This window comes from Balaenoptera musculus, chromosome 15 (genome assembly GCF_009873245.2).
Source record: "Balaenoptera musculus isolate JJ_BM4_2016_0621 chromosome 15, mBalMus1.pri.v3, whole genome shotgun sequence".
Classification (NCBI taxonomy): Eukaryota; Metazoa; Chordata; class Mammalia; order Artiodactyla; family Balaenopteridae; genus Balaenoptera; species Balaenoptera musculus.
Window position 1 is genome coordinate 35,700,652 of NC_045799.1, and position 16,151 is coordinate 35,716,802.

Below are 16,151 nucleotides of genomic sequence, written 5' to 3' on the forward strand. Positions count from 1 at the left end.
GGCAATTGGATCTATGTTCAAAAGAGGTTCATGGTGATAAACCATAATGGAAAAGAATATAAAAAAGAATGTGTGTGTGTGTGTGTGTGTGTGTGTGTGTGTGTGTATATATATATATATATATATATATATATATATATATAAACTGAATCACTTTGCTGTGCAGCAGAAATTAACACAACACGGTAAATCAACTATACTTCAATTAAAAAAAAAAAAAGAAAAAAAAAAAGACCTTCATGGTCTTACTGGGGCAGCAGACAGATAATGTAGAAGAGAGAGATCAGATCAAACTGATGGCCCTAGAGACGGTCAAGATGAACAACACATCCTCTGTATTTTGGATAGTTCCCTCAAGTGTAGCTGTTGGTTTCACAGCATTGAAAGCAAGGAGAAATGGTTCCCCATATCCATTTATTGAAGGAGACAGTGTTTATTGAAGAAAGCCACTGAATTAACAAAAGTTTCACAATCTGGAACCTTCTTACCCTGAAGATTGAAAAGAAGACAATAAATAACGATAAATATAAATATAGGCAATTAATCATCACACTCCACAAGACGAGAAATTTCTCAGAAGCTTGTGTTAATAGACGGATTGTTATTTTCAATTTTCTGGTCTCTTCTATCCATGGATGCCTTGGGTAATCTGAGACAAAGCTCAAGTGAATGAAGCCAGCTGCCCAAAATGAATGCAGTCAAGTGAGAAGTTGCAGAGCTCTGACTCGGGGCAGTATTATGAATTAATCTGAGATGGAGCTTCAGCTCCAAAGTTCAACCATAGGCTTGTAATGTACTCCAGAGGGTGTTCACAGCCAGGCAGAAATGATGCCAGATACTAGTTTCAGAAACAACAAGGGTTGAGGGACTCATGACATATCATTAATTCCAACCTGTGGCAATCCCCTGGCCCCAGAAGCTTTATTTATTGGATCTAATCAAATGGAAATATAATGGTTGGATGGGATATAATAATGAGGAGTTAGGAATTTTAGGCAAGAAAAATAAACCAGCTTTGAGGCTTTAAGCAGAAAAGGAGAGAGTAGTGGAGAATATTAATTCACATATTTGGAAAAAATCTCCATAAATGAAGGAAAACATACAGAAAACCTAATATGCATTCCAAGCAATAGGACAGTTATGGATAAATGTGTGTTTTCTAATGCTTTCTTTGGAAGATTTCCTTTTCTAATAAAGGTTATTCATTTTAGTAATGAACAAATTTACCTTAGAGGAATTCTTTTGGGCTTAGATGTTGGACAATAAACACAACACAGGCACACACACACACACACACACTCATATACACCCTCCTCCTCCATTCTTTTGTTTTTCAGAATCATTTCCATCTCTAACCCCATGCCTTACCATGTCTTTCAAAACATTAACTGATCAACATTCAAAAAGTACATCAAATTGCTTCTATTCTATATATATTCTATATATATATTGCAAGCAAATCCAAAGAAATGTTTCTGGAAACTTCTTGAATCTTTTATGACAGAACACTCTAGTGTGGGTTAGGTATTTTTCTACCTTCAATCTATCATTAGATTGAAGCAACTTGCTTACTGGCAACTTCTTTACTGGCAACTCCCTTACAGAAGTTAGTAACACTTAACAGAATATTAATGAAATTGCACATTATTGGATATAGTCAGTAATACACTTAAACAATTTCCTAGGTAGTACACAAGAAAATCTGCTCCACTCTTGAATAGCTGTGCAGTGGTCTGAAGGAGCTAGCATTTTTAAAGAATTAACCTGATAATTGTTTGAATTCTTCACTTCTTTAGCTAAAGTAGCCCTCCTTTAAGTTTAGGAATAACATATAAATGATCATCTTTTCCCCTTCACTACCACTCTCCATTTTTCCTTTATGCAGCAAAGACCTTTATTACAACAAACTTTGAAGCAATTTTAAATGGCAAATTGATTATCTAGCATCAGGAACTTTCTAGATTATTTTGTCAGCATTTCTGCTTTTGCAAACATTTGTGTATTTAAAATGTCCTATTTTTTCCAGTAAAGAAAAGTGATTATGCAAACCTACTTAATCAGCCTTTCAGTGCACTTACTAGGGCTCTATAGAACCGAAAAATGTCACCCTTTTGTTATGCTGATATCGGATGTTGTGACATGCATATAAAAATAAAATTAAGCCAATAGGTTTAATCCCATTTTCTTTGTCCTGTGTGTCTCCACTGGACAGATCTTGTCCATTTCAAAGTCATTTTGACAGTTTTCATCAATATGTCATCTTTTAAATGACTGCTAAAAAAAAATGATGGAAGTTTATAGTTTATAAGTCACAGAAAATCTTTAATATGGAAAACCAAAAACTTCCATTTGTGTGTTTGATGTTAGGCTTGTCTCAAAACTTATTTATTATTAATCTTTTAAAAATAATTTATCAAGGGAATTCCCTGGCTGTGCAGTGGTCAGGACTGAGGTCTTTCACTGCCGTGGCCCAGGTTCAATCCCTGGTCACGGAACTAAGATCCTGAAAGCCACATGATGCAGACAAAATAATAATAATAATAACTTATCAAAAAATTAGTACCTTCCATCGACTTCTTCAATGAAACAGAAATAGCTTGGCTTCTCTTTCCACCCTCAGATTTCTTGGGTGCCTTGATTATTACAATTCTTATCACTTTACTAGAGGATTTCAGTTCTGCTTCCAAAGGTTTTTAATTTTGATAAATTTTATCTATTTTCTTCCTTTGCTACTTGTGCTTTTGGTGTCATATGTATGAAACCATTGCCAAATTTAAGTCACAAAGATTTACCTCTACATTCTCTTCTAAGAGTTTTATAATTTTAGCTCTTACAGTTAGGATCTTAATTGATTTCAAGTTATTTTTTTTAATATGATGTGGTAGGGATCCAACTTCATTATTTTCCATTTAGCAATCCAGTTGTCCCAGCACCCTTTCTTGAAAAGATGATTTTCTGCAATGAATTGTTTTGGCACCCTTGTTATAAGTCAATAAATGTGAGGGGTTATCTCTGGGTTCTCAATTCTATTCCATTGATCTGTGTGTCTAACCTTATGCCAGTACCATGCTGTCTTTTTTTTTTTTTTTTTTTAACATCCTTATTGGAGTATAATTGCTTTACAATGGTGTGTTAGTTTCTGCTTTATAACAAAGTGAATCAGCTATACATATACATATATCCCCATATCTCCTCCCTCTTGCGTCTCCCTCCCACCCTCCCTATCCCACCCCTCTAGGTGGTCACAAAGCACCAAGCTGATCTCCCTGTGCTATGCAACTGCTTCCCACTAGCTATCTATTTTACATTTAGTAGTGTATATATGTCAGTGCTACTCTCTCACTTCGTCCCAGTTTACCCTTCCCCCTCCCTGTGTCCTCAAGTCCATTCTTTATGTCTGTGTCTTTATTCCTGTCCTGCCCCTAGGTTCATCAGAACCTTTCTTTTTTTAGATTCCTTATATATGACCACACTGTCTTGATCACTGGAGCTTTGTAGCTAAGTTTTGAAACTGGGAAGTGTGAGTCTTCCAACTTTTTCCTTATTTTTTAAGATCATTTGGGCTATTCTGAGTCCTTTAAATTTCCATATGAATTTTGGGATCAGCTTGTCAATTTGTGCCAAAAAAAGCCAGATATGATTTTGATAGGAATTGAATTTGTAAATCAATTTGGGGAGTAGTGCCATCTTAACAATTTTGAGTCTTCTGCTCCATGAACATGGGATGTCTTTTCATTTACTTAGGTCTTGTTTAATTTCTTTAACAGTGTCTTGTAATTATAAGTTTTATACTTCATTTGTCAAATTTAAATTTATTCCTACAAATTTATTTCACTTTTGCAAAGAGAATGTTTAGCTATCCTAAGCATTTGTGCCTTGGACAAACATGACAGAAGGTTTGACTTATATAATAGAATGCCCTGTCAACAATACCCCTTCATAGGGAGGGTCAGAATTAAAAGACTGAGTTTTGAAGTTATAATCCTGATCTTCCACTTACCAGCTTTGGAAACTTGGGCAAATAAAATGCTCTATGCCATTTTCATTATCAGAAAATAAGCATTTAAAAGTAAAAGTAGTTATACCAGGTAGATTTTTATGAAGATTAAATGTAGTAATATACGTAAAGTCCAAAGAACTATAATTGGTACATGGTAAGCAGTTAATAAACATGAGTTATTGTTATTGTTACAATGCTCTCCTCCTTCTATTCTCTCTTCCCCAAACCACTGCTAGGGAGCCACAATTCCATTTGGGATTGTGCCACTACCTTCTGGTATGTTGAGGCAGAAGAAAGACTGAGGACTGCTCAAGGTCTTGAACTCTTTGTTTTCCCATTGTTGACGAGCTTTTCTAGGAAGCCACCAGTGTCTTCCTTGCTTTGTGGGAGTCTGAGCTTCATTTCGTTGGTGTTTTACAGCTGGCCAGCTGGCTGGAAACTCCTCCGTCGAGATGTATCGCCAAGTGCTCCTGTCTGGTTGTCGCTGTGTGGAGTTGGACTGCTGGAAGGGACGGACCGCAGAAGAGGAGCCAGTCATCACCCATGGGTTCACCATGACCACGGAGATATCCTTCAAGGTAGAGTGAATGAATATTGCTAAGAGAGGAAGCTGGGGAGACCTGACACCTTTTTGGGTAAAGCCTGCTAAGGTTGAAAGTCCCAGTGGTCCCAATTAAGTCCATAGGCTATTAATCATGTTTGCAATTTCAGAGGCTAAAATTTAGCAATTCATCCATGATTAACTGGCATCAGGTGAACTGCTAACCAAAATCTAAAGAAACTGTCTTATTAAAGGAAATATCAATTTATTTGTCTATTTAACACTCATTCTTTTTATTGCATTTTATCGTTGTGAAATATAACATACATAAAGAACACATACAACTTATTCGTACAGTTTAACCAATGGATATAAAGTGTACACTCATGTATTTACCACCTAAAGCAAGAAGTAGAAAATTACTGGCACCCCAGAAACACCCATGTACCTATTCCCATTAGAATGACCTCCTTACCTCCAGAGATGACCACTTTCCTGACCATTATAGTGATCACTATTTTGCTTTTCTTCAGATTTGTACTAGTTTATGTGCAGCTCTAAACAATGTAGTTTCACCGCTGTTTTAACTTGATTTAAGTGGATTCATGCTGTAGTATGCATTATTTTGTGTTGTGCTTTTTGAACTCCATGTTCTTTGGGAGATTCAACAATATTATTGCATGTTTCTCTAGCTTCGTTGCTTTCTTGATGATGATGATGATGATATTAATCACCACTATTTAATTATTACATACTATTCCATTCTGTGGAATATTATATAATAGTCAATACAGGAGATTGACTATTATAACCAGCTTTTGACACATTGATACCTATCAGTCAAAGACCCCTAGGAATACACCAGTGGTCAAAGTTGTCTTTACCAGCTTATGCAACAAGGGAGTACACATGTCATGGGGAACTGTGTTTGTCAGTAAAATTGTATTAGAGAGGATTTACAGGATTTGGCCTGTATTAGGTGATTTGGGTGAGGGTTCAAGGAGACAGGGTTTTGCTATAGGTTGGATGCTGTCAGTAAGCAGAAATAATCCTACGATTGGGTATCTTGATAAATCCTATCTAGGAGGCAAGACTAAAGTGGTAATTGATAAAGAAGCATCAACTAATCTTATTAGTCAGGAATGGGGGTATATTTGGTCATCTCCCTTCTCTCTCCACCCAAGTTTCCATCCTACACCATAAAGGGCCTAGCATTCATGCATATGGACACCCAAGCCCAAATATCCAGATTCTATTCACATCCCCTGCAAAGAGCCATCCACAGGAACTTGGGGTCATTTGGGCTGGGGAAATCTGGGGTCCTAGGTAACTAGAGAGAGATCTAGAAAGAGGATATGTGGGCTTTTGGGGACATGTTCTCTTGACTGACTCAGGCTTCTCATCTCTTTGGAAGGGATCAGAAAAGAAGGGCCAGAGGATAACTCTAGAGCACAGGGTCCCAAGGCATGAGTTCCATTACCTGGGTTACTTGGGTCTCAGGGCAGAACTGGCTCTGGGTCACTAACTCTTGCCTTAAGTAACCAAGGAAACAGAGCTCAAGTGGGTGGTAGGTAAGGTGGAATGGGGACAAGGCCATTGAAAATGAGGAGGTCGGAGTGCTGAGAGGCCAGAATATTGGATGAGTTAGATGTTAACATCACCAAGACTGGTGACAAAGCTTTGGATGAAGAAAAAGTGAGCCACTTGCCAAAGTCTTTGCTGAATGAGGTGACATTCAGTAGATGGCAGAGGTGAAGAAGTAGTAAAAGCTGGTTTGGCTGCTGCATGAAAACTGGGTTTGGTTTGGTTTTGTTTTAAGATAAGAAGATCGAAAGGTAATATTTCAGAAGTAGCATTGGGAGCAAAAAAATTTCCAATATCCAGCTTTTAGCCCTGGAGCACTTGGAATGTGATAAAATAAACATCTGTCTTTTGAGAGGGCAGCAAAAAGAGGCAAGATTTTCAAGGGACAGCCAGGTTTCAGTTTAGACAATTGAATTTCCTCATCAAAGGTACTATACTTGACAGCAATAAAAATGTGTCCAGAAGGAATATTAGCACCTTAAAATATATTTACTATGTTGTGAAGTTGACTTTTCATGATTTCTGAAACTTAGGCTATTACATAGCAATTAGTGAAAAATAGCACCCTTCATTAAATTTTTCAACAAAGTTTAATATGGGGTTGACCTTAATTCTGATCAAAATCTTTGTATCTGCTTCTGAAGTTGAGCACTCTTAATGTTATTTGGTTTTTCTTTAATGGAAAATCAATGGGTTTCTTTTCCATTTCCATAGTCCCCCACCTTCCCAGCTCCTGCCATGATCCCTCGTCAGCTAAGATACCAGGCCTAACCTGTTGGGCTCTTTCGAAAAAGTGGGGGACATGCGACCCTTCTGTGGAGTGGATGCAATTTGTGCTCATCCGTCTGTTGATGGATGGACAGGGTCCTGGAAAGGGAGACAGCACATCCTGATGGAGCCGTTGCTGAGCTAGGGGACCGATGGCCTTGTGCACACACCCGCTGCCAGGAGGGCCACCCACACCCCCGCCCACCAACCCCTCAAGAGTCCCTGTGAGGAGCAATTATATTTTCTTAAACATTTATAATCCTCGAGGTTCTTTGATTTACTTTGGGGGAAGGGGAGACTGTGGGGAGGGAAGATAAAGCACATTCCAAGCACATTCTAAGGCATGTTTATTTTGTGTGAAGCATTGACTTCTTGGCCTTGGCCATCAAGTCAGCTTAGAGTGACTCTCCCTGTGCACTCGACCGTACAAGTGGTCCTTCAATCACATCTGTGATCCCAGAGTCATGGGCCGATTGAGCATCTATTCCTGGGCTCCGGAAGCACAACTTCCCACCACATACACACACTTGCTGACAGATTTAGGAACTGAAAGACTAAATCTAGCCCAGAATTCTGCTTCCTCTCTCTGCCTGCTGGAATTGGCGGTGGGGGGGCAGCCAAAAAAGAGCAGGAAACTCGTCATCCTGGTGGTTGGTTGGTGCAGCTTTGCTTCCTGCTATTGTGCATTTGCAGGATAGATAATTCTGGCAGAGATGTGGGTGTGTGTGTGGGGGTGGTGGTGGTGGGTGGGAATGAGTGTGAGGAGTAGAAATGCCAGCCTGTTTTGTGGACAAATACACGGAGCAGGAATTCTCTGCATCAGGACTAGGACTAGAGTGAGGCAAGTGAAGCATCTATCATGCAAAATTTAAGGAGGTGCTTATTCTCACTGACATATAAATGCAGACTTGGCACCTGAGATTGAGTGTCTCTTTAAATTTTGCACTTACGCGCCTCACTTGCCTCACCCAAGTCCCAGCCCTTTCTGCCTGATTATCAGCAGGCAGTCTGCTTTTCCAGAAACTACTGTGTAAAATGACTTTGTAAGAAAGGATGAGAAGAGAAATGGGGGACAAAGCTCTATGTGATCTCTCTTCCCCGCATCACCCCTTTCCCCCTCACTCACATGGCTGGGCTCTGTGCTGTCCCCTGACCATGATAGGCAGGTCCTGCCTCACAGCCTTTGTAAGGTTGACCCTCTGCCTGAAACACTCTTCCCCCAGGTATCTGCATGGCTCACCTCTTACCTCCTCGGAGCATTTCTCAAATGCCACCTTCTCAAGGAGGCCTCCTGGGACATATTTAATACTGTAACCAGTACTCCCACACTCCTGATAGGCTCCCCACCACTTTATTCCTTCTATTTACCAAGAGGCACTTATCACCTTCTACTACTCTGCTTAATTTACTCAGTTATTATGTTCCTTCTTTATTGTCTGTGTCCTTCTGTCAATAAGAACATTGAGCTCCACAAAAGACAGGGATCTTTGTTTTGTTCCAAGCACTTTAAAAAGAATCTGACATATAGTAGGTGCTCAATAAATTTTTAATGACTTTTTCCATCCCCAGGAAAATAGACAAATTATAGTATAGCCTTCATTTTTAGTCTTTCTTGCCTCTGTGCATCAGATAAATGAATTTTGTCTTTCTCCGGTTTTGCTGTGAAATTCCATATATCAGTAGGCGGTGAAAAGATTCTCCCAATGTTTGCCAGTTTGGGCTATCCTATAGATTTGGACCTGATCTTCACGGTGTAATTAGACTATATTCTATAGCCACAGCGTGTATTGTAGCAGCAAAATAAACCAATTGCAAAAGTTCATCATTTTTATGTCACACAGTTTATCTTCTCTGAGTCTATGTAATCTGGAAAGCTTCCATGCGATCTATGATAAATCCCCAAAAGCAAAAGTTCCTGTTGGCATTTACTGCCTGTTTATTGTTGGGCCAAAATAAAAAGTTGTGTTCTGGGAAAGCAGACATGCTATAATTCAGCCTCTTTATGGAAGACTTTTTATTTTGCACTCTGGATTTATTTATTATATATCCCATATATCGGCTCTTCACTTTCTTTGCCTCATTGCCTGAGCCTTTCCGATGGTGATGGTCATGACATATAGCAATTCGGCACGTGGTCTGCATCCTCTCTGCTCCCACTCAATCTCCTCCTCCCCACACCGATCCCCACCTACCTTCTCCATCCCCGAGCTGCTCCTTTTTCTCACCCCTCAGGCAGCTCCTTTGTAACCAGCAATTGCATAAGATGGAAAACTGAGTAAAGTGATAAAATATATAATTAAAATGTATTAAATTTGAGTATGTGGTTAAATGGAGCGTTTCCGAAAATAAAGTGTCATTCTCTGAGAGAGTAATAATTTAGGATGCAATTTAACTGCCACATACATGCTCACATAAAATGGATATCCAAATACACCCTGCTGTTGTCTGTCAAGGATAAGAGATTTCAAGGGCAGATTTTCCCCCTGGAGGTTAGTAACTGAGCCATATGGTTTATAGATTATTGGATCCAGTGTTAGAGGTCTCTGAAAAAATGATTTTGGCTTAATGAGGAGCAGTCGAGCAGTAAGGTACTTTCAAATCCATTGTCCACTAAGGACAGCTTATGTGAAAGAACCAAACTTAAAACCTAGACTAGCCTTCTCATCCTCAGTGATCAGGTGCCCCATGCAAAGTATTAGAAAGGTATGAAAAACCAAAAGGGAACTTCCAGAGTTTTCAGGTGCTCCCAACTAAAACTGTTAGATGAAATTCAGTAAATGTTTTCTTTAAAGGTTCCAAAAGCTTTCCTAAGCTGGTGACTAGAGTTGTGGTAGAGATAGGGAGAGGGAGGAGGGAGAGGCTGGGAAGGAAAGAGAGAAGGGAGACCGTAGAAGTTTAGAATGCAGCTCTGGAGCTGACTGCCAGGGTTCCAGTACCAGCACTGACTGGCTGCAAGGCCAGGAGAAGCTCCCTTACAGGCCGAGCCTCTTGTTCTAAGCCATGTCTGCATATTAAGTAGGGTCGCTGAATGCTGTTGTTCTAAGCATTCGGTGAGCTTACTTAATATACAGACATGGCTTAGAACAATGCATGGCATGCAGTGAGTACTCTATAAATGTTAGCTACTGATATTATAATTGAAAAATTTAAAGCCACACTTTAGCTTTCCTTCTAGAAATATAATGGTAGGGTATTATATATGCAAGGAGTTGTTAAGTCAGGGTGAGGGCAGGGAGTTGAATGAAGTCATTTGTAAAGCTGCCATGGTAGAGGATGTGGGTGACACTCAGATGCAACTCCTGGCATCCACTTTACCTCTAGGAAGAGACCAGAAGCCCAAACCATGTGGCAAGTGAAAACACAGCCCAGCCTTGGTAAGAGGCCCAGTGGGAGCTGGGAAGAGTGTAACCAGTGAGCTTGGAGGCTCCATTGCAAACATAAGGTCCTTGGTGAAGTGCACAAGACCAAACATGTACAATGTCAGAGGTAGGAAAAGGGAAGAAATAGGATACATCAGTCAAGAAAGTCTAGGAACCACAGAACCCAGTGGCAGTTCAGGGCACACCAGCATCCCTGCTGTGGGAAGAGAGATCCCCACCCAGAGAGTTAGGAAGACAGGTAGGGGCACGAACTCTCTACAGGTGTCTGTAAGAGGAGGCCCAGAAAAACATGGACATTTCATTGGCTAAATATAAAGAGAGATAGGCCCTTGGGTTTTCACTCACCTTCAGGCCTGACTCTCACTGTCCCAAACGGTGATGGGGCAGGTCTACGATCAACGTTCATTATTAAAAGCAACTGGAGCAGTTTGCATATAGCCAAAGTTGTCAAAGACTAATTACACTATCATTTGAAAGACTTTTAAATTTAAGACTTGATCTTGATTGGAAATTTTGTCCAAGAAATTATTAAAATTAACCAGGCTATTGAGTATGGAATCAACATTCAAATTTCTATAATACAAAATTACATTTACCTTTGGTTACAGTCAAATTTTAAGATTTGCTTAGGCCAAGGATCAGACCAGTCCAGGGGCTGACAAACTATCTTCTGCAGCCCACATTCAGCCTGTCACTTGCTTTCGTAAATTCAGTTTTGTTGGAACATAGGCACATCCACATGTTTACATATTATCTGTGGCCACTTGGGTGCTACAAAGGCAGAGGTGAATATTTGCCACAGAAACCATATAGCCCACAAAGCCTAAAATACTCACCACCTGGCCCTTTATGGAAAAAAATGTGCTGTCCTCTGAAAGAGTCAGTAGAGAAATAAATGGGAACACAAGTAGGCAGATTGTGTCTCTTCTATTAATGATTTTAAGAGTCCATTTATTCATTTGGAAATATTTAGTGAGCATCTAGAATGCTCCATAGTAGTTTCTACATCCTAGGGGCAGAGCAATGGAGAAAACTGAGTGCTTACCCTCAAAAAGCTTACATTCTAGTGTGGAGAAATAGACCAAAATAAACACACCACATGGCATGTGGAAATAAACCTTTAAGACAACGTTAATCAGTATTGAAGGCAAAGAAGGGCTAGAGGTATGCTATTTTCAGCAGGATGGTGGGAGAAGACCCTGGTAATGTGGCATTTAAGCAGAGATCACCACCCCTCAAAATTAAGGAAGTAAGCCTTGCTGTCAGATAAGAGTATTCCTGAAAGAAGTAACAAGGATAAACAAAGAAATGAGAGATGAACAAAGAGATGAAGTAATGCTTGGTCTATTGGAGGGAAAGCAAGAAGGTCAGTGGACTGTAGCAGTGTGAGCAATGGAAAAGAAGATGTATTTAGTGAGATGGCAGGTGCAGGATCTGATAAAGAACTTGGATTTCACTCTGTGAAATTGGAGGCCATTGAAAGTTTACTCCAAAGGAATGAAATCGAAATCATCTGACTCATGTTTAGGAGCAATCACTCTGGCTGTGGTAGGCAGTACAGGAGGCAAACATAGAAGCAGCTAAAAGCTTTATTAGTCAGCCTCCACTAGGTTTTGCTGCAAAAACTAGAAACTCCAGAATCTCAGTGGTTTAGAACCACACAGGTTTATTTCTTGCTCAGGTTAGATGTTGGCTGTTGGTGCCATCAATACTGTCTGCAATCCATACAGAAAGAACAGCCCCAATCTGTGATATCACCAGGCTCACAGCAGTGGGGAAAGAAAGGTGGCAGAACCCAAGATGGCTCTTGAAGACTCTGCTCAACAGAACCATGTGCCATTTTCACATGCATTTCAGCAACCAAAACAAAACACAGGGCCATGCCTATGGTCAACAGATCTCACAGGAAGGGTAGTGAATATGTGGGAATGACGACAGAATCTATCCCAGCAGTTACGGCAAGGGTTTTTGGGTCGGGATGATAGAGGTGGAGGTGCTGCTATGTGGTTATATTCTGAATATATTTTGGACAGGATTACGGATGAATTGAAAGATGTTATAATAAGAGGAATCAAGAATGGCTCTCATGTGTTTTGCCAGTAGCAAATAAAACAGGGCCAAATTTAGGAAATAAACAAAATCTAGCCCCCCTTTTCTCCCCATTCTTACTACCCACTTCCTTTAGGTATCTATTTGCAATTCTTTTTTTTTTTTTTATCAAAGTAGAATTGATGTAAAATGTTGTGCCAATCTCTGCTGTACAGCAAAGTGACTCAGTTTTATACATATATACATTTTTTAAATATTCTTTTCCATTAGGGTTTATCCCAGGAGATTGGATAAGGTTCCTTGTGCTATACAGTAGGACCTTATTGTTTATCCATTGTCTATATATAATAGTTTGTATCTGCTAATCCCAAACTCCAATCCATCCCTCCCCCACCCACCTCTCCCTTGTCAACCACAAGTCTGTTCTCTATGTCTGTGAGTGTGTTTCTGTTTTGTAGGTAGGTTCACTTGTGCCATATTTTAGATTCCATATGTAAGTGATATATGGTATTTGTCTTTCTCTTTCTGACTTACTTAGTATGATAATCTCTAGTTGCATCCTATGTTCCTGCAAATGGCATTATTTTTTTCTTTTTTTATGGCTGAGTAGTATCCCATTGTATATATATACCACACCTTCTTTATCCATTCATCTGTTGATGGACATTTAGGTTGTTTCCATGTTTTGGCTACTGTGAATAGTGCTGTGCAATTCTTTTGAGGGCTTTGATCTTAGTTGGTTAAGGTCATTAGCTGCATGGGAGTTACTGAAATGGTTAAGAGAATAAACTCTAGAGTCAGACAAACTTTCCTGGGGTTTCCTGGACTCTCCTCTCTGTGACCTTGGGCAAATTGGTTAATATCTCTGAGTTTCCATTTTATAATCTGTGAGATGACAGATAATATTTTCCTTAGGGAATGTTTATAGCAGGAGATAAGATCTGTGTCTGGAATGCAAATGCTCATTTAATGGCAGCTCTTGTTTGTATTAGTTGGGTTTAGGGTGAATGGGGAGGGGGGCACCAGCAAGCTGAGTAACCTTAGTTGTTTTGAGAATATCTGCCCATCATGAGCTGTGTCCTTTACCTCCTCTCGCTGCATCCTTGCAACAGGCTTGTGGAATGAAGCTTATCACTCCTACTTTACAGGCCAGCAAGCCAAGAGCACATAGGCATTAAGTTATTTTTCTCAAGGTCACACAGCTTGTAAGGATAAGAAGAAGGATTCAAACACAAGCCTGTTGGACTCCAAAGCCTGTACTCAAAAAAATCAAATAAAGAGTTTAAAATCTGGGCATTGCTTACTCTTTATAGTGTACTTATTTTTGATGGTATCAACTATCATAATGTATGAAAGGCAATCTGTGGATTCACTTTTAAGAAACAGTGAGTGATTCTTTTGCTCCATGCAGGCAAATCCTTCTTAGAGGATATATGCAAATGTAGTACAGAATTAGAAAGCCTTATTTATACTCTGGGGCCAGAGAAATAGCTTTCTGGCATGGATAGAAAGCAAACTATGAATTGTGTAAGGAAAGTAGAGAAGATAATGGAAAAGCCTCAGGCATAAGCAATCAGAGTGAAAATTCCTACTTGAGAGGAGAAGATGTAAAAAATACATGTAACTAAAAAAAAAAAAAAAAAAAAAAAAAAAATGATGTGAAGCCACAGAAGTATTGGCATTGATATAATTAAAAATAAATGAGATCATCCTTTAATACCAGTTCAGTAAGGAAAACATTTTGAAACACTAATGCCCAAAGCTGGTGAATACACATTGAAATCTGGCCCTTCATATATTACTCTAGGCAATCTAAGATGAAAAGTAATTTGGAGAAACACAGGAGACTGTAAAAATATTCCTATTCTTTAATTTAATAATTCCCCTTCTAAGAATTCATTCCCTGAAAATAATTCAAAATATCAGGGGAAAAAATGAAGAGGTTCTTTGGAGAATTATTTGAAAGATAGCTCTTAAAATATGTCTGTCCAACAATTGGGTAATGGTTAAATCAATTATGATACTGCCACTCCCTAGGATTTTATACAGATACTAAAACTATGACGTATACATTTTTTCTAAATACAGATTGAGGAATGAAGTACTGACACATGTTACAGCATGGATGAACCCTGAAAGCAGGCTCAATGAAAGATGCCAGACATAAAAGGCCACATATTGTATGATTCCATTTACTTGAAATGTTAGGAGTAAGCAAATCTATGGAGACAGAAAGTAGATTAGTGGTTGCCTAGGTCTGAGTCTGTGGGGTGGGGTTGGGGAAATGGCGAGTGACTGTTAAAGGGGACATGGCTTTTTGGGGGGGTGATAAAAATGTCCTAACTTAGACTGCGGTGATGGTTGCACAACCCTGTGAATATTAAAAACCATTTAGCTGTACACTTTAAATGGGTGAATTATATCTCTTAACGATGTTTAAAAATACAAATAGAGTATTTACTGTAATTAAAACTAAGTTATACAGATATACAAAAAACAAACTAGAAATAAATATAACCAAATGCCAGCAGTGGTTTGATTCAAAGGGTGAATTTATGGGTGAAAAATGTTGCCTTCTCTTGTCCAAAATTTTTATAATGTGATCTGATTTCTTTCATTATTAAAAAAAAAAGTAGATATAATTACCAAAGAGGAGAACCATTCACCCTCACAGTTATGACTCCCCCTCCACTCAAATCCAGTTTTCTTTCTATTTTCTTCCTAAGTCAAGAGTAAGAAAATTTATAATCCAGCAGCCTGAAAACTGCTTCTAGCCATTTTAGGCCATTTGATAAAATTCTATGAATGAAAAAGACAGTGATATTAAAGGGTGGAACCCAAAAGAAAAAACTATACACATTAAAATTCTGGCTTATTGAATATACGTGTTCTCATTTTTAGGAAGTGATAGAAGCCATTGCTGAGTGTGCATTTAAGACTTCACCTTTTCCAATTCTGCTTTCATTTGAGAACCACGTGGATTCGTAAGTATTCAGCACATTCAATAGTCTTTTCCCCAAATAGGGCATGTTTAGTCATTGTTCATCAGATTTAAGATTATTTGATGTTACTAATGGTGTTCCTCAATTATGCTATATATTAAGTGGCATGTGTTCATCTGTATATAATGGAATTCATTCATTTAAATCTCATTAACATTAAAAAGATCCATTGGACTTGTAGAATCTATTTTCATGCCATGGTAGGATTTAAATTAAGGACTCCTCTTTTTACAATGTAGTGAAACCCATTTCCCTGTATAACAGGTGTGTCTATTTCAGGGGACCACTTTTATAATCCTCCTTCGTTCGCTTCTTCTATTGTGTGCAGATTTATAGTCTGTTTTGCCACCCTAAAATGGCCAGTTCTGTACACGCTGGAGCTGGTGTAGAGAAAGCTAAATAAATTTTAAAAATTCTATTCTGCCACTTTGAACTTACCTAGAACTCAGACCACCAAATTCTCCCTCCTTCCTGTTTTCATTGGTTTCCCCTGTTTGTTAGTATTTGTAAATATTTTCCTATTTCAAAATAGCCTGCACTTTTTGCTGAGCTACACAAAGAACAGGTAATTTTGACTTAACTCTTGTACTCATTTTATGACAAAGGATCAGAGTAAGACACATCTACATCAGACACATGGATGTTAGTTTATCATATAGTTATTCAATCTAAAGAGCCTCAACATGAAAGATTCTCATCTATACTGAATCAAAATTCAAGAAACTAAAATTCTAGTCCCTGGAATTAATGTATGAAGACTATGTAGTAGTGACCATCACTGCTCAAAAGAGCATTTGGGAAGCCCTTTGTTTCATTCAAACACCGAA

At 38.8% G+C, this 16,151-nt stretch overlaps 1 protein-coding gene across 4 annotated transcripts in view; it reads left to right on the forward strand.

The window, feature by feature from the left end:
- The window catches only part of PLCB1 (phospholipase C beta 1), a 700,435-nt gene that overhangs the window by 539,201 nt on the left and 145,083 nt on the right, over positions 1-16,151 (forward strand). For all 4 annotated transcript variants that reach the window (XM_036826676.1, XM_036826677.1, XM_036826678.1 and 1 more), the window contains 2 exons: positions 4,421-4,578; positions 15,224-15,306. In XM_036826676.1, the coding sequence (XP_036682571.1) occupies positions 4,421-4,578; positions 15,224-15,306 (241 nt within the window). The remainder of the gene's footprint in view (positions 1-4,420; positions 4,579-15,223; positions 15,307-16,151) is intronic.